A 22,912-nucleotide genomic window follows, 5' to 3' on the forward strand; every position below is an offset into this window, starting at 1 on the left:
TATAATGTGTTTATTCGAGCACTATGACAGTAATAGCTTCATTACACACTTTAGTGGTGTTTTATCTACATACTTTCTGTGATAGGTACCAATGAACTGATCCTCTGGAAGTAACGAGAAGTCTCATGAATGGAGTAGACAAGTTCTCTTAAGTTGGCTTTTTATCTATAACTAGAGTTTGACTGACCACTTCTGCATTTTTTGTGCAGTGTGCTCTTCACAGCCCTCATAAGTAAAACGTGCAAGCAGTACCTTCTGTTGTAGTTACTTGGATTGTAGCTGAACAAACTGGTCTTTTAAAAATAAATAGTTTAAATAAAAAGAAGTGTTATATAAAAGCACTCATGTATGATTAGATAGAAATTTCACCATGAACAATGGAAATTGGAATTTCAGTTGTATCTTAACTTTCTGCAAAAAGTTCATTTGCATCCATATTTTCAATGGACTACACATTTTTGTTTTGTTTAGAATAATTGTTCTATAATACTGTCATAAACAGATAGTTAAGGGTTGATGCCTCTTTTACCTGTAAAGGGTTAAAAAGTTCACCTAGCCTAGCTGACACCTGACCAGAGGAACCAATGGGGGAACAAGATGTTTCAAAAGCAAGGAGGGAAGTTTCCTTTGTTTAGAGTCAGTTTCAGTTTTGGCCGGAGTGGAAAAGATCAAGGAATCAGCCTCTTATCAGAGTAGTGAGTATTAAGGAAGGAAATAAATATTTTTATGTTTATTTTCTTTTTGTAACTTGTCCTGGCATTAGGGAGATAATCAAATTGGGTATTCTTGTGTGTACTAAGGTTTTTGCCATGGGGAACATCCTGTGTTTTGAATCTGTTGTCTGTGAGATCAGCTTGTATGCTATTTCCTAAAGGTTTTTTTTCTTTTACCTTTCTTTTCTTTAATTAAAAACCTTCTTTTTAAGAACCTGATTGATTTCTTCTTGTTTTTAGATCCAAGGGGATTGGATCTGGACTCACCAGGGATTGGTGAGGGGAAAAAGGGAGGGGGAATGAGTAATTCTTCCTTTTTTTAAGATCCAAGGGGTTTGGATCAGTGTTCACCAGGGAATTGGTGGAGGAGTCTCTCAAGGCTACCCAGGGAGGGGAAGGTTTTGGGGGGGGAAGACAGAGTTTTCCAAATTACTCAAATGTTTGAATGGTGGCAGCAAACTGATAATTAAGCTTAGGGTTCACATGCAGGTCCTCACATCTATACTCTAAGGTTCAGAGTGGAGGTGGAACCTATGACAAATACCCTGTTAGATCTTAGAGTTGTTATATAGATATATGCATGCACATTTACATAAAACATTTCTATTGTTTATATGTATATACACACACACGTTACATCAACATGCAAAATTGTAAATTATTAGTATTCTAAATCCTGTATAATCTCTGAGGAATCGTGCTTTTGAGGTTTTTATTTTACTGATATTAGTATGTTCTTATTAATCTGTTAACTAAAAAACAAACAAACCAAAATTAGCACCGAGTCAAGATTTAAGACAAGACCAGAGCACCAAGTATATATGAAACATTCACTAATAAAGTAATACATGTATATAATGTCACCCAGTGAACAATGAATTCTTTGTGTTGTCCAGACTTTAGAATTTTGGTTTATTTGGTATTAAGGAAAACATGATGTTTCTTTTATAGTGTTTTAAGAACGATAGTATATATTCAACATGTTTTTTAACTTTTTTTTGTTTATGTGATCTAAGGGGATCTGTGACAAAGATTCAGCACTAGAGCTGGGCAAGTGCTTGATTTTTCTGTTTGTTAGCCATTTTGAAAAATTGAAAAAAAATATTTGATTCGGGTCGAACTGAATTGAAAACTTGCCAAAAAAATTGGTAAGTAAAAAATAATCTGTTTTGAGTCTCCCACATCATAGATGAATTCCCTAACCACCAGACTACAGAGATATTCTGTCTCTCCTTTTGACCAGTCACTATTCATTGGACCAGAGAAAGTGAGTAAGAATATCGCTGTAGCTTGGTTCGGACACTGATCTACGATGTGGGATGCCCAAATTCAGGTCCCCACTTCAGTGACTACTTCATTGTTTATACATAATAGGAAAGACTATTTGTTATCTGCCCCAGTGTATCCCATAGTCCAGTGGTTAGGGATCATTCCTGTAATGAGGGAGAACAAGTTCAAATCCCTTCTCTACATCAGATCAAGGGGAAATTTAAACTTGCGTTTTCCATTTCCCAATGGGCTGGCAGTTATAAGGGAAAGGCCGTCTCCTCCTCTGTCTAGAAAAATATATTTAGGGAGAAAACTCTTCAGTGAATTCATGTCAAATTCATGAATAGTTTCAGGTTGACAGAAACTTCATTTTCAATTAATAAAATATTCACTATGAAAAATTTGACCCAGCTCTAGTCAGCACATAACAAACTCTGACTTTTTTTTCCCCCAGTAGAAATGGATTGATGGTGGCCTTACCAACGGCCTCCCTATTCTGCCTGTGGGACGAACAGTCACTGTTTCTCCTTTCAGTGGTCGATTAGATATCTGTCCACAAGACAAAGGACATGTAGATCTCTATATTAAAGTTGCAAAGCAAGACTTAATGGTGAGTGGCTTGTTTTTAACTAATTTTGGTGATAGCATAATTATTTTTATTTTTGCTAGCTGTTTTATGTGATTTTCAAGAGCAGCTAAGATACTTTGGTACCCAACTCCCATTGGCTTTTTATGGGAATTGAGAACCTAATCTTTTTCAGGTGTGTTTAAAAAAAAAAAAAGTGTTGGATTTTCAGTTTATAAAATATTCTCAATGGACACATGTACAGTTTTTAAGAAAAGGCTGCAAACTCCATACTATAGAGCAGTGTTAAAAAAAAGAGAAAAAAAGGAGAAATAGAAGATGAAGTTATTCTATACTAATACAATTCCTCCAGCAAAGGCCTGGGGAAAGATTAGATAACATGACCTATAACTTCCAAAGTGGAGTAATTATTCCAGAATAAAGAGATTCTTATTCCAGAATAGTGTCCACACAGGGAGCTATTCTGCAGTAACTGTGCCAGTAGGATTGTCACCTCTAAGGTACAAAAATCCAAGACATCCAGGATGATCCTGATCCCACAAAACTGGACAGCTGGCAGTGTGTACTGAGCACACTTAAAGATTTTCCAGGACAGCCACCTCAAAAAAGGATGAAAAGGGAAAACCTGAACAGGGCAACATTATATGCTGATTAATTTCCTTGTGTACACAAGGCATAAGGGCCTTCTTCATAGTTTCATAGAGTTTAAGGCCAGAAGAGATTACTAGATCATTTGGTCTGACCTCCTGTGTATCACAGGTCATTAAATTTCACCCAGTTATCCTTGTATAGAACCCAGTAATTTGGAACGACTAAAGCATAAATTGTCTTTGACTAAAGCATATCTTCCAGAAGGGCATCCAGGCCTGATCTGAAGACCTCAAGAGATGGAAAATCTACCATTTCCCTTGGTATTTAGTTGCAATGGTTAATCACCATCACTGTTAAAAATGTGTGCCTAATTTCTAATTTAAATTTGTCTGACTTCAGATTCCAACTATAGGTTCTTGTTGTGCCTTACTCCACTAGACTGCAGAGCCCTTTAGTACCCAGTATTTTCTCTCTACACTTATGCACTGTAATGATGTCACTTCTCAATCTTATTTTTGATGAATTAACCAGATTAAGCTTGTTTAGTCTCTCACTGTAAGGCATTTTCTCACACTCATAAATTTTGTGGCTGTTTTCTGCACGCTCTCCAATATTTCAACATCCTTTTCAAAATATGGACACAAGAATTGTATGCAGTATTCCAGTATCTCTTGCATCAGTGCTGTATACAGAGGTAAAACCTGTTTATATACCCAAGGATCACATAAACCCTTTTTGCCACAGATGGCACTGGGAGCTCATGTAGAGTTATTTGTTCTCTTTGACACCTATATCCTTTTTGTACTCATGGATTTCCAGGAGACAGTTCCAAATTCTGTAGGTATAGCCTTGTTCCTGGTTCTTTGTTCATAGATGTGTCACCTTGCATTTGGCTGTATTAAAATACATTTGGTTTGAATGGACCCACTTATCAAAAGATCCAGATTGTTCTATATAATTGCTGTTTTCCTCATTACTTACCACCCTGACAGTTTTAGTGTTATATGCAAATTTTATCAGCAGTGATTTTATATTTACCTCCAGCTCATCAATGAAATGTTGAATAGTGTCTGGACTAGTACTTATCCCTGCAGAACTTCACTAGAAATATCCCATTCAACATGAATTCCCCATTGACAACTATTTTATGAGATATGTGTTGTTTAATGATAGTTTGTGGTGCTAATTTTTAATCAGAACGTGGGGCGGTATTAAGTCGAACACATTACAAGTTGAAATATATTGGATCTATACCAGGGATCGGCAACCTTTGGCATGCAATTTGCCAAAGTAAGCCCCCTGGCAGGCCGGGCCTATTTGTTTACCGGCCGTGTCTGCAGGTTCGGACGATCGCAGCTCCCACTGGCCGCAATTCGCCGCTCCAGGCCAATGGGGGAAAACGCAGCCAGCAAATCCCTTGGCCTGTGCTGCTTCCCGTAGCCCACGTTGGTCTGGGACAGCAAACCTCGGCCAGTGAGAGCCGCGAGCGGCCGAACCTGCAGACAGGGCAGGTAAACAACCGGCCCGGCCCGCCAGGGGGCTTACCCTAGCAGGCCGCGTGCCAAAGGTTGCCAGTCCCTGGTCTATGCAATTAACTTTATCAACCAAACTTGTAAGCTCCTCGAAGAATGAAATCAAGTTTTTTTGATAATACATGCTTTCTGTAAAACCATGTAGACTGGCATTTTTTATATTCCTTTCCTTTAATGCTCTATCAATTGAATATCATATCTGATTTTCCATTATTTTGGCTGAGATTTATGTCAGGTTAACTAACTATAGTTACCTATCCACTTACCCTTTTTGAGTATTGGCACAACATTAGCACTCTTCCAGTTTTGTGGAATTTTCCTGCTGTTCCAAGACTTATAAAAAATTGACATCAGCGGGCCAGAGATCTCCTTAGTCAACTCTTCAGGACACATGGGTGGAAGTTATCTAGGTCTGCTGACTGAAAAATATTGTTTCCTTGTAGATGATGATGAACTAACTTCCTTTGTTAGTAATGGGCTGGAAAGTACATCATCCGCATCTGAAATGAATACTTCATCTCCTTTTTTTTTTCCAAAATATAGAGCAGAAATATTTATGGAACTTTTCTGCATCATTATTAACGATTTTACCATCTCCATCTGTTAATAAGGGATTATGGGGTAGTATACCATTTGAGAGATTTCTTTTGTTCCTAATAATACTGCAAGCCAAACCAGTGAAGGATTTGTCATCCATGGCCTGTAATGCTTGTGCCTGAAATGCTCTGCTGCTGTTACTCAGGCTGGATACAGACAGCCTGCATACAAACCCTGCACTGAGTGTCTGTGATAAGCATCTCTGAACCAGCAACTCTGATTCCAGCAGCCTGCTTGTTAAACCCTAGCCACAGTCCAGTATATGCCAGCTCTGGCTGTATCTTGCAAGATGACCCAAATACTCCTCTCCCCAAAAATATGTGCTCTGCAATGTCTAGTTCTTCCCTGGACCATTCAGTGGAATAATAAGGTTTGTCTGTTCCTCTAAAGGGACAAAATGCACAGCTTTATGACTTTAACAGGGGCTAGTAATCATTTTGTTTCAAACAAGCACCGGGTTGGTATAGCTTGAAAGTAAAACAAGTTTATTAACAAAAGTATATAGAATTTTAAGTGAATTCAAGTACAAAAGATAGTGTTAGAAATGGTTCCAGCCAAATAAAAGTGAAAAATGCTTTCTAGTGTGTAACCTACAGCCTTTGTTCAAGGTAGTTTCCTTATCAACCTTCCAGCAAGATGGCTGACTACCCCTCTGGTCAAGATGTCCAAGTTTATAGTACTTGTTTCCTTTGTCATCTTAGGAGGTCTTTGCGTCTCTCTTTTATAATCTACTGAACTTTAGAAATTGACCCTTCTGAAGGTTACCTCCCCACACCCAAAGTAAAACTCATTTAGGCTGTGAGGAAGGAGACATGGTTTCTGCTAATGAAGAACTTTCCATGGTTTCTTCCTCCACTGACGTTTGCTAAAATGCAAATGATATGTGATTGCTTATTGACTCTGACCTCTGGAGGCATCAGGTTGTCCTTTGTCTGGGAAAAACTTGTTTACTTGTCTGGTAAACACCTTTTCTACATTTCCTTCATATTTGTATAGCCCCTTGGGCATTTACCGTAAATACACCACTCAAAAATATTAATTATCAGTGTGGTGTTAGTTTTCCAATGACATGACACCTATCAGATACTTTATTATTAATGAATTGGGGCACCTTGAGTGGATGCTGATAGGGTCACATGTACTTACGCTCCTTATTGTCCTTAGCCTTGCCATCCTTTTTTTCCCCTTGAGGTCTTTAGCTTCCCTTATCAATTATCTATTACTGTTTATTTCCCTTTTTTCCATTTGTTTTATATTTGGGTTTTTTATTTCTTATTGCTCCCTTCACTTTGCTAATGAACCAGGATGGGCTTTCAGACAAATTTGTATTCTTTCTTGTTTATGAAATTATGACTTTTTTGACATCTAATAAGATCTTCTTTGAGGACTCACAATTTTCATTCAGATTTTTCTGTCTAAATTTTTTCTCCCAATCCATTTTATTTATAATATTCCTCATCTTCGGGAAATTAACCCTTTTGAAGCACCAGATGTGTCGGAGATTGTCCTCTGTTTGCCTTTTATTGAATGTAGTCATGTCACGATCATTGATCCCTAGGCAAGTACCAACTTCTAGTCCAGTGATTGTTTTTCCATCATAATGGGGTCCAAACTAGAGTTAACTCCTTTTGGATGCAATACTTTTGTTTTAGGAAATTGTCTATAATTTTTAGACACTGTGATAATTTTTTTCTATTGGTTGCTTGATTCTTCCAGTGTACGTTGCTGATATTAAAGTCCCCCCTCACAACACAATTTTTCCTTTCTCATATTAAAGACAGGTGCTTAAGGAAGTAACTAATCCTGCTCTCTGGTTTGATTCAATGGTCTGTAACAGACTCCCATGAATACACTCTCCTGGGCTTTATTAGTTAGCACATTGATTCATATGTATTCGAGAACCTATGCTTCTGAGTTACAAATAACTCTAAAACAAGTAATGGTATCTTTAATATCACACCCGAATTCTTTCACCCATTCTGTGCTTCCTAAACCAGGGATTTTAACATTCCAGTCATGCAAATCATCCCACAGTTTCAGTAGTGCCAATTATATCAAATTTATTCTCATCAATGTAAACTTCCAATTGCTCTTGCTTGTTGTCCAGACTCCTACTACAGAACAGCTGAAAAATGTTGTCTTCATATTCTATGTCACATCAGTTCTGTTTATTTATGATGCACTGGATTTGAGTTTCTACCGCTTTTGCCTCCTCCTCCTCCTATGTTGCCCTCCTAGCTGGTCCAGTTAGTTTCCAATTGGGAAGATTAGCTCCCTGCTTGTGAGATGGAGGCTGTCTTGTTCCTATAGTCCTCTCTCCCAGAGCAATGTGGCTCAGTGTTCCACAAATCCAAGCCAGGCATTTAGTCAACAGTTCACTTGCAGTATTTTCTGCCTTTTTACTTGTGAAGAGAATGAGAAACTTGAGTCATATGCAGTATGACAATTTTTTTCCTATGCAGATAACCAGCACAAGGACTTTGCACCACCAAAGTCCTAATTAAGCACTTAAAATAGGTCTTAACTGGGAGTTCAGTGGTGTGCTAGTCTTCTGTACAAGAGTGAAATCACCCTGAGATACAATAAACCAGTGGAAAGATTCAGGGACATGGATGAAGTGATGAGAGAGATTACTTTGGCAGTGGCATTTTGAACTAATGGAGGGAGGGAGTGCTGAGAACAGACAGGAAAAGGTTGCATTATTCAAGGTAAGATGATTAGAATATGGACAAGATTTCAGCAGTAGGAATGGTTTGGAAAGATTATTTTATAGGTGGAATTAACATGTATATGCTATCTGCCACACATTCCTTGGCTACTATTTGCACCATGTATCCATATAGAAAATAAGTTGATATCGGCCAACTGAGTCATCTAGCTGAGTCTTGGTTGTATAAGTAAAGTTTGGTGCCTCCATACATGAAGAGTTTATTTGGAGGGCCCTCTGTTTTCAGCATCTGTGGAATTTGACACAGAAGTTACATCCTGCCCCGCAGTTGTGCTCCAGAATCTCAGGTGTCACTTAAAACAGTCCTCAGTTACAGAGACAACCTTGAAAGTGTTAACCAAATAAACAGATGTAGTGATGGGTGTCCGAATCTGCAGTCAATCTGAAACAATAGTTCTGAGAATTTTGAACTGCCCTGTTCAACTCAGACAAGGCTCCAGACACTTGGTGATTCCATAGTTGCAAAATTTGATTATTTATTTCAAATAAAAGGTAATTATTATTCTATAATTATATTGCACCATTTGTGAAGTGTGTAAGAAATAAAATATATTAAATGAGTTAATCATTTAAACTAATAAATGTCTAATATCTTATTCATTGTAATTTTATTTATTATTGGATTAAATTACCTACAAATAAAATAGTCTTAATGAAAGAATCTAAAATGTAAGGAGGGAGAGCAAATCTATAGCCAGACAGTCATTACACTATCAGGATGATCAACTGGTGTCTTGAATACTCCTTAGATTTTGGAAACATCTATCTATCTATCCTAAAGGGGGTAAGAGAGATGAAGAGACAAAGAGAACAAGAAAATCCAATACAATAGTTGGTCCTGACAGTTGCCTAACTTAAAATACTTCTCTGTTGCAGTTGTCTGTGGCCAATCTGATAAGACTTAATCAAGCTTTATTCCCACCAAGCCAGAAGAAGATGGAATCACTGTACCAAAATGGATTTGATGATGCTGTACATTTTCTACTAAAGGAAAACTGGTTTGAATAGATTATGGGCATGGAAAATTAACAAAGTCTGATAGCTGTCAAAACAAAGTACGTGTGTCACACAGAACCCAAGATATTGCTGCCATGATTTTTGTTTGTTAAAATACAAATGCCAGAGGTATTGCATCTGTCAGGAAAATATACAGGCACTTTGGCTGAAATTTGTCAGCATGTCAAAATGGAAAACTGTACTTACTTGGTAAAAGGATCTGCTGTTTCAAATAGATGTAATAGTAAAATCTATTAAAATTAAGAGAAGCTTTTCATTTAGGATGTACGGTATAGACTAGTGTATTATTTCATGAAATACTGAAAATGTGATTGCTGACATCAGTCACATCTGAGATACTCATTCAAGTTGTGTCCTGAAAATTTGCACTGTATCTAATTCTTAAGCTTTGAATAGTTGTGTACTTTCTCTGTTAATCTTATTTTTGTGCACAGTAATTGACTGGTTGTAATGCTTCAAGCATGAACTCTAATTACAAAGAGATTGTGAGAAACAAAACAATTTAATTGCATTTCTTTAATTATAATACATGTGCTTTTTCACCATTAGAACTTTTAATCCTTTAAATCAGTCCCAGGACTTTTAAAATCCTGAAATACCCTGAAATTGAATCCTTTTCAAAATTTAAGAATATTTTTTTCTGTAAAATATGTTGGAAAGAAGATTGCACCAGATATAATTATTTATTTATGCAGTGGTTCTTTGTCTACTAAATTTTAATAAACTAATTTATGTTTGGAACTTTGTCAGATATTTATTTTGTTGTAAATGTCAGTGCTATGGTGTTATACTTCATTGATCCATTTTGGACAAATGATCGATATTTTTTAAAAGTTTGCATAAATGCATGTTTTCTCCCCTCGCTAAGGGTGTAACCTGCACCATTGAAGCTAATAGAAGTTTTTCATTTACTTAAATGGGAGCAGGATGAAGTCCCAAGGGCATAAGAGGTCCCTAATAACTTTTTAGTGAATATTTTATGGAAGTTAAGAGGCAACGTTTTTAAGACCTAATCTGAAATGTTCTGCTGAGATCAGCAGATCTCAAATATTAGCATTTAGAGATTCAAATCATACATTTCCAACTATAGTCTAGTCCAATATCTATCCATATCTTTAAAATACTATTTGACATGAGGCTATTTAAAGAAATCTAAACTGATTTTGGCAGGAATTCTTTGAAAAGCTCTAACAGTTGTTTTTTTCAGTAAAATCTATTCTGTTAGGGTTGCAGAGACATAATGTCAGTTCCTGAAGGTCTCAACTCCCATTGGAGTTAATTGGAATTCAGGTAGCTCAATAACTTACAGATTCAGATTCTGAAGGCTTTTCTGTTGACTTCATTGGTTGAAGGATCAAGCCTTATAGCCTTTTATATTATGAAATGGTCACAAGTCTTTTTTATATTTATGTATGCATTTTCAGTAACATTCCTTGTTCTTTAAAAAATCTGGCTTGGATCATTTATATAAAATTATATAATGTTCAAATGAACAATGGCAAGTATCCTGCGGTCTGTGTAATGAAAAATATATATAAGAGAATTTGAAAGCATCTACTACAGTTTATAAACCAAGATTTAGCAAAGAAAATACTTCACAATCCCAGAATTTATGTTGAAACTTAGACTAATTGAGACTGGAGACTGCAAATAATAAATTAATATCTGGAAGGTGTAAACAATGTGATTCGAGTGCTTTTTGTGTTGCATCATTTATAGCACAAAAAAATTATTGTTACTAGAGATAAAATGCCATTTCCTTGAACACTAGCTTAAAAATAAATCCAAATATAAATATTGCTTACATGTTCTTTAAAGCAACAAATTTTTCCCTTTCTAGGTGTGGAAAGGTCCCATGGATATTATGTAATTGACTCATTTAGTTTGTGATCCACTATAACCTCCATATCTTTTTCTGCAATACTCCTTCCTAGGCAGTCATTTCCCATTTTATATCTGTGCAATTGATAATTCCTTCCTTATGTAATGTAATCATATTTATTTCAGACCACTTCTCCAGTTTTCCAAAATCATTTTGAAATCTAATCCTGTCCTTCAAAGTGCTTGCAATCCTCCCAGCTTGGTATCATCCTCAAACGTAGTTAAGTGTAGTCTCTATGCCATTATCCAAATCATATATGAAGATCTTGAATGGAACCCGATCCAGGACAGGTCCCTGTGAGATTCCACTTGCTACACCCTTAGTTTGACTATGAACCATTGATAACTACTCTGAGTATGGTTTTCCAACTAGTGGTGCACCCACCTTAGAGTAGGTTCTTAGCTACATTTCCCTAGTTTGCTTATGAGAAGGTCATTTAAGACGGTATCAAAAGCCTTACTAAAGTCGAGTTACAGACAACATTTCATGATTACTGTCATCCAAGGTGCCTTCCACCTTTTAAAGTGCACTTTTCCCATTCAAAAATATTTTTGGTGACCTTTATGTGCAGAGCGATAGTGCTAAAATGCGTGAAGCAGAACATTAGAATTTGGCAGGTAAACAGCCGTTACTGAGTCATTGAACGTTCCAGTTACAATTGCTTTTGATTCACTCTTTGTTTATAGCTAGTTGATTAGGTAGGAGTTTTTAGCACTTTTGACAACATTCCTCTTAAAGTTTGACAACATTCTACTGCTTAACCCAGCAAGAATGTAATTTTGTGCTCAGATACAGGAGCCAGGAGATTATGAATTCTAGTGACTGGTCCTAATAATTCACTGTATTTCACAACCTCTGTTTACTGAAGCCTCACACTGACTCTCACTGCTCCCTAGGATCTAGGCTAATATTCCCTTCCTTCCATTTTTAATAGATAAATATAACAGGTCATTGGTCCTGGGATGTGTACATATAAAAAAAAGTGCTCTGTCTGAAGCTTTGACTGACGAGTCAGGTGACCATGGTTCATGTGACTGCTTGGAGGCAGCACTATAAGAGAAGGAGCCTGTTCAGTCAGAGACGGAGACAGGCTGGGGTTTGGAGCTTTTGTCCTCCATGTCCAGGCAGTGGAAAGTCTACTAGGAGATACATGCAGAAAGAATGGGAGAGGCTTTGGAAAAGGCCAAGAAGCAGATCCAGGGTTTCAGCGAAGAACTATAGAGTCTATAGAACATTTGACACAAAGTTGAATTCTTTTATTAAATAAAACTATGGAGAAAGACAGAAATTGCTGGGAGCTTTAATTGATACCCTGGCCTGTAATTGATCCAACAATAAATTTATAAGAGAAGATGTTATGTGGCCAAAGTTACACAGAAAAATTATGATAGAACTCGAAATGGGACACAGATCTGAGATTATAGACCCTTGTCTCAACCAATATGGCATTATTTAAAATAATAATTGCATTATATGTGTGCATTTAGTTCTTCTGGAGGTAAATCACTAACAAAACTCCTATTGACTTCAATGGGCCTAGGACTTCACCCAATGTGTTTAAAGTGCTGAACAGTGATGTCTTTATAATATTGTTTTAAAAATATTTAAAATATAAAACTGTCATCTCACCATTAATATTTAATTCAAAAATATGTATCATTTGAATATATCAAGAATTAAATTTGAAATAGATTATTTAGAGAGAGGCTTTTATATGTAACTGAGGGCTCTTAGAATGAGTTGTTTTTGCAGGGGGGACTTTTTTTTTTTCCCCCCAGGTAACTGCTGAAGTTTCCTGGATTTCATTAAGAGAATGGTGAGCAATTTTCTTTAACTTTTAAATTTAAATATAGTTTCAAGATAGGATCTGGTCTTACTGAGTGGTAGTTTGTGTCACTTTTAAATCCAGATTTCTCATTACATGTCTGTTTATAATATGTTTCATACATAGTTCCACAAGGACAAAAGCACTGACTCTCTCTTCTGTTTTTCTCTCATTTTGTTTTCTTTGTATTAAGATGAGATCGTACAAAACCAAAGTGAACTGACTGTAAACTATTAAACAAAAGAAGTTGATTTAATGGCTTCCAGCCTATGGGATTAGAAAATAAAATGTTTAACCAATGGAAGAAAGAAATATAAAAGTAGGAAAGCTAGCACTCAGGGGAATACGTACAAGTCTTATTGTGGTATCTAATCTACAGACTCAGATAGTTTCAGGAGTTTTCCAGGCATAGACAGCTACAGAGAAGAATCCATAAAAGAATGGAAGAGGGAAATGATTAATGGTTTGTTAGTTGTGGTGCTTAGATTAGGGTGGGGGGCAATGAAAAGAGATGGGAATAGAGAGGAAAGGGAGAGAGGATTTGTGAAGGGCTTTGAAGATGAGGACAATCTAGATGTGACATGATCAAGTACTGGTCAAAGATTTTAGTGTGGGAATAGATTGATATTTTAGTTATAGCAGAGGAAATCCTATACTGATCCTGTTGGTGAGGAGGTAGAGAAGGGAGTGAACAGTTGTATTTTCTTTACTAGCCTTTGGGTCAGGAAGGATATGCAAGTTGCTGAGGATAATAGAGAAGAGAGGATTTTGGATAGAAGTAGAGAAGTTCAGTTTAACCATATGGAGTGTGACAAAGTTCCTCCTCTGCCTTGGTGGGTCCTGCACTTTCTGGCAGATTTGCTCATCCCAAACATTCACGGCAGCCCTCCGTTTGGACCTTTTGCTAGAGGCTCACACCTGCCATTCACTCAGCTAACCTCATCACTGGCCAGCATGGGGGAAAACAGAACAATTGCTGCAGTCTCTGTGTCCCACCTAGTGGGTCAGGGACAGGCCAGATCCCTTTCCAAGTAGACGTTCCCCTCTGGTGTGTCTCACAGACCAGGTCAACTCCTCCTGTGTCAGATAGGGAGATGGGGGTAACCCAGTCCCACCCTGTACACCAGACTCCAGCCCACGGCCCTGTGGATAGAAACTGTATCAGCTACATGACAGCTACAACTCCCTGGGCTACTTCCCCATCACCCCAGCACCTTCTTTATCACCGCAGGACCTTCCTCCTGAAGCCTGAAAATGCTTGTACTCCTCAGTTGTCCAGCAGCACACCACCTCAGTCCTTGCATGCTCCCCACTAACTGCTGGGAGGTCCTTTTTGAACCAGGTGTCCTGATTAACTTGCCTGCTATAATTAATTCTAGTAAGTTCTTAATTGGCTCCAGGTGTTTTAATTAGCTTGTTTGTCTTAATTGGTTCTAGCAGGTTCCTGATTGTTCTAGGGTAGCCCCTGCCCTGGTCACTCAGAGAACAGAAACCTCTACCTCTAGTGGCTAGAGGGAGAGGGCTGCTGCTAGGCCCTGGGCTTTCGCTGCTGCTCCAGCTACTCCCTTGTCTGGACCAGTCCCCCTTCCCGCCCACCACCACTTCTCTGCTACCTGGTTGCTGGCTGGCTGGTGGAATCCCCAGTTGCTGCTGCTCCTGCTGGCCTGCTCCCCAGAGGAGGGGAGTGAAGGACCCCAGCCCCAACCATTGCTGCTGCTGTGGGCCCTACTACCACTACTACCTAAGAAGGGTCTCTCCTGCGTGGCCACCAGACTGCCCACAAGAGCTGCTGCTGCTGTTTTTGCTGCCTGGGAGCTGCTGCAGCCTTGAGGAGGAGTAGGAGGGCTGTTTGCTGCTGGGAGAGCACGCAGAGACTCTGCAGACCCCCGTTGAGTGGGGCTTCTAAGACTGAGTAACTTTCAAACTGTGCTCTTGTGGTGGGAGTCTTGACTGTGTCTGTGGGGATATAGGGGGTATGGTGTGCAGCCTGCCCCCTGGTCCATCTGCCCACTTACCATCCGCCTCAGCTGCTTGCTTGCTTACACTGCTCTACAGCCAAAATGCTTCTGAAATAAATGTAGTCCAACTTTACTAATTCTGGGTCACTGAGAACAAAAATGTTGATTGGCTCTAGTTTTCAAGATCCGTCATTGGGTCAGTATATACGACCCTTGACTTGGGAATGGCGGAGGATAAGTGAGTTATAAAGGGAAGGGATCTCAATTTAAACCAGAAATGACTAAAATACATCTTTGACTGGATCTATGAATAAATCTATGACTGGGTTTGGACAGTACTTGCTTTTTAGGCAAAACAATGAATGATGCAATCTGAAGCTGGTATTGCATCATACATGATATGAATTGCATCATGTTATTCCTAGAAGTCATGGGTGATGCAATCATAACGAAGCTTACATCACTCTGCTGAACAAATTGCCCTATATCAGCTCTAGAAATCATACAGTGTCGTGCTCTCTTATTTGTCAGTGTTTGATTTTGCAAAGGGACACATTTCTGTTTAGCCAAAGTGAGCAGAGATGCCTCGTACTTGTGTGAGCAATGCAGATAACGTCTGCTATGTTTGTGGTGAAGTGACTTTTGCATCACAAAAGCGCAGTCTAACCACTATAGTTAAGAAAGCCTATCACCTTTCTTTTGGCCGCAAAATTGGAGATCAGGACAAGAGGTGGGCCCCACACATATGCTGCAACACTTGTGCAAGAAATCTTCTCCAGTGGTTGAACAGGAAAAGGAAATCTATGCCTTTTGCAATGCCAATGATTTGGAGAGAGCCAACAGATCATACCAGCAATTGTTACTTCTGAACGGTGCCTCCAGTTGGGAAAGGTATGTCAAAGAAGAAAAAGTGGACTGTGCATTATCCAAACATTCCATCAGCTATACGCCTAGTACCCCACGGAGAGGGACTGCCAGTTCCTGATGCGCCAGAATCATTCTCACTTGAGTCGGACGAGGAAGAGGAAGAGGATGAAACTTCTGGTCCTGAACCATCAATGTCACAGGACCCACATTTTCTCCCATCCTCCTCCTCTGAACCACACCTCATAACACAAGGTGAACTGAATGACCTTGTCAGGGATTTGGAACTACCCAAGAGTAAGGCAGAGCTGTTGGGCTCCAGACTACAGCAGTGGAATCTCCTGGCAGGAGATGTTAGGGTTTCCATGTTCCGTGACCGTCAAAAGGATCTTGTCCCATTCTTCTTCGTGGAAGGTGATCTTGTAGCCTGCAACAACATCGATGGTGTGATGGCAGCCCTCAACATTGTTCACGATCCAGATGAGTGGAGACTGTTAATTGATTCATCGAAGACGAGTCTTAAAGCTGTTTTGCTGCATAATGGCAATGTTTTGCCATCAATTCCAGTTGGTCATGCAGTCCATATGAAGGAAACCTATGACAACATGAAACAACTTTTGAGGTGCATAAACTATGACCAACATCAGTGGCAGCTTTGTGGTGATTTGAAGGTTGTTGCTCTCTTGCTTGGTCTGCAGACTGGATACACAAAGTTCTGTTGTTTTCTCTGCGAATGGGATAGTCGTGCAAGAGATTCCCACTACATCAGGAAAGATTGGCCACTCCGACAGTCATTGGAGCCTGGGAGGAAAAGTGTTCAGCATCCACCACTTGTTGAATCAAGGAAGATTTTGTTACTACCCTTACACATCAAGCTGGGTCTGATGAAGGACTTTGTCAAGGCCATTGACAAAACACAAGCAGCTTTCAAGTACCTCCTTGGAAAATTTCCAAGGTTAAGTGAAGCTAAGATAAAGGAAGGTGTCTTTGTTGGTCCTCAGATTCGTGAACTTCTTCGAGATGATGCATTTGACCATGCATGGCGTGGCAAGGAAAAGACGGCATGGAAAGCCTTCCAGTTAGTGGCAATAAATTTTCTCGGAAACAACAAGGCAGACAACTACAGGTTGTTGGTGGAAAACCTCCTCAAGGCATACAAAAGCCTTGGTTGCAACATGTCACTAAAGATACATGTTTTGCACTCTCATCTAGATTTTTTTCCACCGAACTGCGGAGCAGTGAGCGACGAGCACGGCAAGCGATTTCACCAGGACATTGCAGCAATGGAGAAACGCTATCAGGGCAAATGGAGCCCATCAGTGCTTGCAGACTATTGCTGGACAGAGACAAGAGATGCTCCATTTAATGAATACAAGAGACAAGCCAAGAAGCGCCAAGTAGACACTGAATAGGACTAAACTATGCACATAATAGTTTTTTGCCTTTTGTTTCATAATAAATTTTATTTATATAACCCTTTTGCTGATTTTTAAAGTGTTACATAAACAGGACAGGTGAAATATTATCATGTAAAGCAACCATAAACACATGAAAAGACCTAGGTTTACAATTTATGATTATAACTCTACTATCTACACGATATACATAGACATCAAATGTAAAAACTTAAATATCTTAGAAACAGTAGCCAATCAGTTGTTTTAATTGTCATATTTGAATTCAGCACATCAAAATACATAATAAATATCACATTTTATCTCTGAAGCAGACGACTTCTCAAAAATTGTAGACCAGTGTTACTTGCCATGCCCTGTATCCACTGCTTGGGCTTGAAGCAGCAGCCAGCAAACACTGACTTTTGCAAGTGCATGTGGGCGCAAGTGCCCTACTTCCTCCCCCCCACCCCAGACTGATCACCCTCCTTCCCACAGCAGACGCTCACCTTTCTGTAAAATGTATGGGAAGGTGGTCTTCTTCCTGACATCGGAGGCTACCACCCAGGAGGCAGTGGAAATTGGCCTGGCGGTGGGGGGCATGTTTGTCCCCCTGGAGTCACTGGAAGACCTGAGTGTCCTAGTGGTCCTGAACTCCATCCCTCTGTTCCTACCTAATGCCACCCTGCTACCTTCCCTCTCTACCCTAGGGAAATCCCTCTCCTTAGTCAGCCCTCTCTCACTGGGCTGCAAAGACCTCGCCATCCATCATGTCCTCTCGTTCCGCCAGCAAGTGCAGCTTCAACTGCCGCCGGTGTAGTGTAATGGAGAGGTGCTCAAGAGGTCCTTTCTGGTCTCCTACTAGGAGGCCCGCTAGCGCATGCATCATTTTCCGCAGTCCTCCACCACTCCTGCTCAGGCCCTAGGGGCATCTCCCCAGTGCACTCAGATGAGCGAGAGAGCCCTGCCTCTGCTGCATGCAGTTTGGCAGGACCTGTGAAGGAGAGTGTGGCGGAAGTGCCACCCAGCATGAGAGGCCCTGCCCCATGAGGCGTTTTCCCTCCCTCGTGCCACCCCACTGCTACCTCCCTGAGTCCCCATGCCGTCGCCCTTGCCCCCTGGCCCAATCTCTGCCAGCCAGCCCACAGATGACAACATGGAAGGCTGGGTCCTTGTACAGAGGAAGCGGGGCAAGCGGAAGGCTCTGGCTCAGCTCCTCCTCTGAGTTAGAAGATGCAGAGCCCCCCGTAAGATCACGAAGTGGGCCATAGACACCGAACCTTCTGCCTTGCCCCCAAGTGAGTTCCATCCGCCAGAGCCAGCTGAGGAAGATGTGACAGCAATGGGGAGCAGCACTGCCCCTCTTCTGGAGTCCCTCCTTTGGGGGCGGTCTGATGGAGCCCCTCCCGCTCCGTTGCTACCTAAGGCCCCTGCAGACTCCTAGCTGAGCATCATTTTGGGTTCTGGCAGAGTGGTCCCTGAGGCAGTGAGTGACTTCTCTATATTTGAAGAGATCGAGGCCCTGGGTCTGACCCTGGTCACACAGGGAGAGGAGAACTCTTTGACAGCAGGCCTCAGTCTGGGCGACCTTAAACCGTCCCCCTTCCCTTCTCACGATTGCTGCTCCCGCTCTCACTTCTGGGCAGCCCCTGAACTCTTCCACCTGCCCAGCCATGCATGACACCTTGCTGAAGGCCACCGAACCCATCGAGGTGACGGCCAGTGCCATGTGGCCAGGGGCACCCCTTGCTGATGCGGGGCAGCCTACCTACTTTCCGGGTGGGAGCCCCACTGCTGATTCTCCATCCATCGATGCTGTGGCTGCAGCACCCGCTATGGAGCAAGAGCCCAGCATCACCGAGGGCTCCCTTCCCATTTCCCTGACACATGACCCTGGCCAAGAGGTGCCACACCCTGGTAGCTTAGCTGCTGGGACTCACAATCCTGATTCCACTCCTCTTCTTGGTCCCACCCCTGATGCTGATCCCATCCCCCTCCCCTCCACCTCCCATGCTGCTGCCATCCTGGGGTTGTCTCATTCCCCTTGCCAGTGGATGACCCCCAGGCGCGGCCTTCATGTTCTCTTGTCTCGACCCCTTTGGGGCTGCTAGTTTCCCCTGCTGTCCCCCCCACTGACCTGGAGTCTGAGGTGGGCTGCGTGGTGACGGCACATCGGGCACCACACCAGGGGTTCGCCCACTGTCTGCCTGTCTTGGTAGGCCACAGGGCTTTGACGGGCTCAACCAGAGGACAGGCAGCGGCCTGTGACCTCACCCCCAGTAGGCTATGGGAGTTTCTCCAGGATGCCTTTGGATCCTGGAACAAGGTGCAGCTTGCTCTTCAGCTCTGGAGGGACTTTCATCAAATCTTCTGGATCGCGAGGACCATTTTGGGGGAGGATAAAGATACTGGGAGGCTGGCCACTTCAGCCTACCAGTGGACCCGCAGCTTTCATGACTCCCTGCTTACTTACGGGGTGAGTCACAGTTTGCCATGTGGCCCAACAGTGGCCGTGAGTGTCCCTGTTGGCGATGATACCACCCCAGCCCTCCATATGGCACCCATCGCCTTCACTACACTAAACACCTGGGGCTGTGTCACGTTATTGACTTGAACTGGGAGTGTATAGAACATGGTTGCAACCAGTCCTGTTGCAACCAGTCCTAGCATCAAATCTTATATAAAGGGGGTCAAATGAGATGTCTAAGACAAGGTTATGGTTTGCTGGTTATAATTACTCTATCTGTATGCATATATCATTTTTGTATTTAAAGTTTAAGTATTGGCTCTATACTGTCTGTATTTCAAAATTATGCTGTACTTCTGGGTAATATCCCAGACAAGTTGGTGTCAGCTCTGCCTAGTCTGCTTGCTGGCCCATTAAGGACCATCAGCTATACAACTGACCCATTGAGAGAAGGCAGATATGCCTTGTAACTCAGCAAAGTATGCAGGAACTTGCCTATGTGACTCCAGACTCCATTTTGCTGTAATTTTCCACAGTAAGGACAAAGAGGGGTTCTTACATCTGGAAAAGACTATAAAAGGATGATGCCTCATCTGCATCTTGTCTTCAATCTTGTCTTCAATCCTCTGGAGGGACTTTGCTACAAACTGAAGCTCTGAACAAAGGACTCTTGACCCATCCCAGCTGACCCGTCTCCAGAGACTTGATTTGAACCTGCAGTTTATTCTATCACTGGTACAAGCCTGAACCAAGACTTTGCCATTACTGTTATGTAATTGATTCCATTTAACCATTTCTAGCTCTCATCTATATCTTTTTTTTCCTTTTATGAATAAACTTTTAGATTTTAGATTCTAAAGGATTATCAACAGAGTGATTTGTGGGTAAGATCTGATTTGTATATTGACCTGGGTCTGGGGCTTGGTCCTTTGGGATCAGGAGATCCTTTTTTCTTTTACTGGGGTATTGGTTTTCATAACCATTTGTCCCCATAATGAATGGCACTGGTGATAATACTGGGAAACTGGAGTGTCTAAGGGAATTGCTTGTTGACTTGTAGTTAGCCAGTGGGATGAAACCACAGTCCTCTTAGTCTGGCTGGTTTGGTTTGCATTAGAGGTGAAAAAAAAACCAGCCCTGGGCTGTAACTGCCCCGTTTTAAGCAATTTGTCCTGAATTAGCACTCTCAGTTGGGTCCCTCCAGAACCAGCATCGTTACAGGCTGTAGGCTGAGTCTCCGCAGGTGCCAGGTTCTCTCCTTCCTTTGGGTGTGGGGGTACTCTGTGGTTTTCCTGCAGAGACCCATACGGATCCAGTCGCCGAAGCAAGCTGGTGGCTGGAGAAGGGGAGACAGGGTTTATTTTAGCCACCTCACAGCTTGTATGGCCAGAGCAGCTACCCTGTTCTCCCCCCAACCTATGGCCCAAGGTGCTGGGGGTTGCTGAGGCTGTGCTGGGCCACCTCCTGCACCTCTGGGTCTGCATGGAGGAGCTGGGGGTCAATCTCATCAATGTCTATGCCCCGACATTGGGCCCGGAGCAGCTGCACTTTTTTCAATAGGCATCCACCTTCCTCGACTCCTTGCAAGTGCCTGGTTCTGGGTGAGGACTTTAACAGCACCCTCAATGAGCGGGACCTCGGGGACCAAACAGTGCCTGGCTGCTGTGGACATTCTCCGAGAGATTGTTGACCATCACTCCCTGGTGGACGTCTGATGTGGCTACCACCCTGAAAACGTGTCGATGTTCACCTTTGTCCGGATGGAGGCCCATCAGTCACACCACTCCCAATTGGGCCACTTTTATTTATCACGTTTCACAGGCCTACTCCTCCAGCATCTGTCTGTCCCCATTCTCGGATCACCATCTGGTGACCGTGACAGCCTCTCTCAGCGCAGAGAGGCCAGGGCTGGCCTATTTGCACTTTAATAACAGCTTGTTGGAGGATATGGGCTTTGTGGCATCCTTCTGGGAGTTCTGGCTGACCTGGTGGTGGCGGGATGTGGGGAAAGTGCACGCCCGGCTCTTCTGCCATGACTCTTCACCCAGGATGCCAACTAGCAGAGGGATGTGGTGATAGAGCAGTTGTAACGGGAGGTCTGAGAGCTGGAGAGGCGTCTGGCCACCAGCCCCAAGGACCCATCCCTCTGTGGAGTGTGTTGGGAGAAGCGGGAGGAGCTCTGGGCCTTTGAGGACCACCAGGCCCGGGGTGCCTTTGTTCGATCCCGCATCCGCCTTCTTTGGGAGGTGGACCGTGGCTCCCACTTCTTCTACGCCCTGGAGAAAAAGAAGGGGGCTAAAGAGCACGTCACCTACCTTCTGGCAGAGGATGGCACCCCTCTCATGGATCCAGAGGAGATGCACAGGAGGGCTAGAGCCTTCTACGCAAGCCTCTTTTCCCCAGATCTGACTGATCCCAACGCTTGCAGAGTGCTCTGGGATGGAATCCCAATGGGACCAGCTAGAGTTGCTTCTCACTCTGGCTGAGCTCTCGGAAGCCCTCTGCCACATACCCACAAATAAATCCCTGGGCATAGATGGGTTGACTGTGGAGTTCTACCACGTGTTCTGGGATGTCCTCGGCCCAGACCTTGCCACCATCTGGTCTGAGTCCTTGGAGAGCGCAGCCCTCCCCCTATCATGCAGGCAAACTGTGCTCACCTGACTTCCGAAGAAGGGGGACCCCCACAACCTTCGGAATTGGCATCTCATCTCACTCCTAAGCACAGACTACAAAGTCATAGCGAAGGCCATCTTGCTGCAGCTGGGGTCCGTGCTGGTGGACGTGATCCACCCCGACCAGACCTTCACCATCTTGGGCCATACCATCTTTGACAATCAGTACTTGGCCCGGGATCTCTTGGAGCTCTGATGTAAGGATGGCCTCTCATTCACCCTTCTGTCCCAAGATCAGGAGAAGGCATTTGACTGAGTGGACCACGGGTATCTCCTGGGCACTCTGCGGGCATTCGGCTTCAGACCCAACTTTGTGGGTTTTCTCCTGGTGCTGTATGGCTCTGCGGAGTGTCTAGTCAGGCTCAACTAGACTCTGACCGAGTCGAGTCAGCTTTGGGCATGGGGTGCATTAGGGGTATCTTCTGTCAAGCCAGCTGTATGCTCTGGCGATAGAACCCTTCCTCTGTCTTCTCCGTCAAAGTTGATAGGGTTGGTGCTCCATGAGCTGGAGTTGAGGCTGGTCCTGTTGGCGTATGCCGATGACGTGCTCCTCATGTTCCAGGACCCAGGCGATGTGGTGTGGTTGGAGGCTTGCCAGGCCTCCTCTGCCCGGGTCAGCTGAGTCAAGAGCTCTGGCCTGGTGGTCAGGGGCAGGTGGCAGGCGAGATCCCTCCCACCCATGCTTCAGGCCATCCAATGGAGTGTGGGTCCACTGATCTATCTCAGAATTTACCTTTCTGCCATGCATCTGTCTCCGCTGGAAAACTAGCAAGATTTGGAGGGCAGGGTGTCAGAACAGTTGTGCAGATGGACG

The 22,912-nt window shown here is 42.5% G+C and overlaps 1 protein-coding gene across 2 annotated transcripts in view; it reads left to right on the plus strand.

Annotated features, from left to right (window-relative positions):
• PNPLA4 (patatin like phospholipase domain containing 4) overlaps positions 1 to 9,774 on the plus strand; it is a 47,947-nt gene extending 38,173 nt beyond the window's left edge. For both annotated transcript variants that reach the window (XM_050964394.1, XM_050964401.1), the window contains 2 exons: positions 2,440 to 2,592; positions 8,893 to 9,774. In XM_050964394.1, the coding sequence (XP_050820351.1) occupies positions 2,440 to 2,592; positions 8,893 to 9,024 (285 nt within the window). In that variant the 3' untranslated portion in view covers positions 9,025 to 9,774. The remainder of the gene's footprint in view (positions 1 to 2,439; positions 2,593 to 8,892) is intronic.
• The last annotated feature ends 13,138 nt before the right edge of the window (positions 9,775 to 22,912 follow it).

Source organism: Gopherus flavomarginatus, chromosome 1 (assembly GCF_025201925.1).
Source record: "Gopherus flavomarginatus isolate rGopFla2 chromosome 1, rGopFla2.mat.asm, whole genome shotgun sequence".
NCBI classification, from domain to species: domain Eukaryota; kingdom Metazoa; phylum Chordata; order Testudines; family Testudinidae; genus Gopherus; species Gopherus flavomarginatus.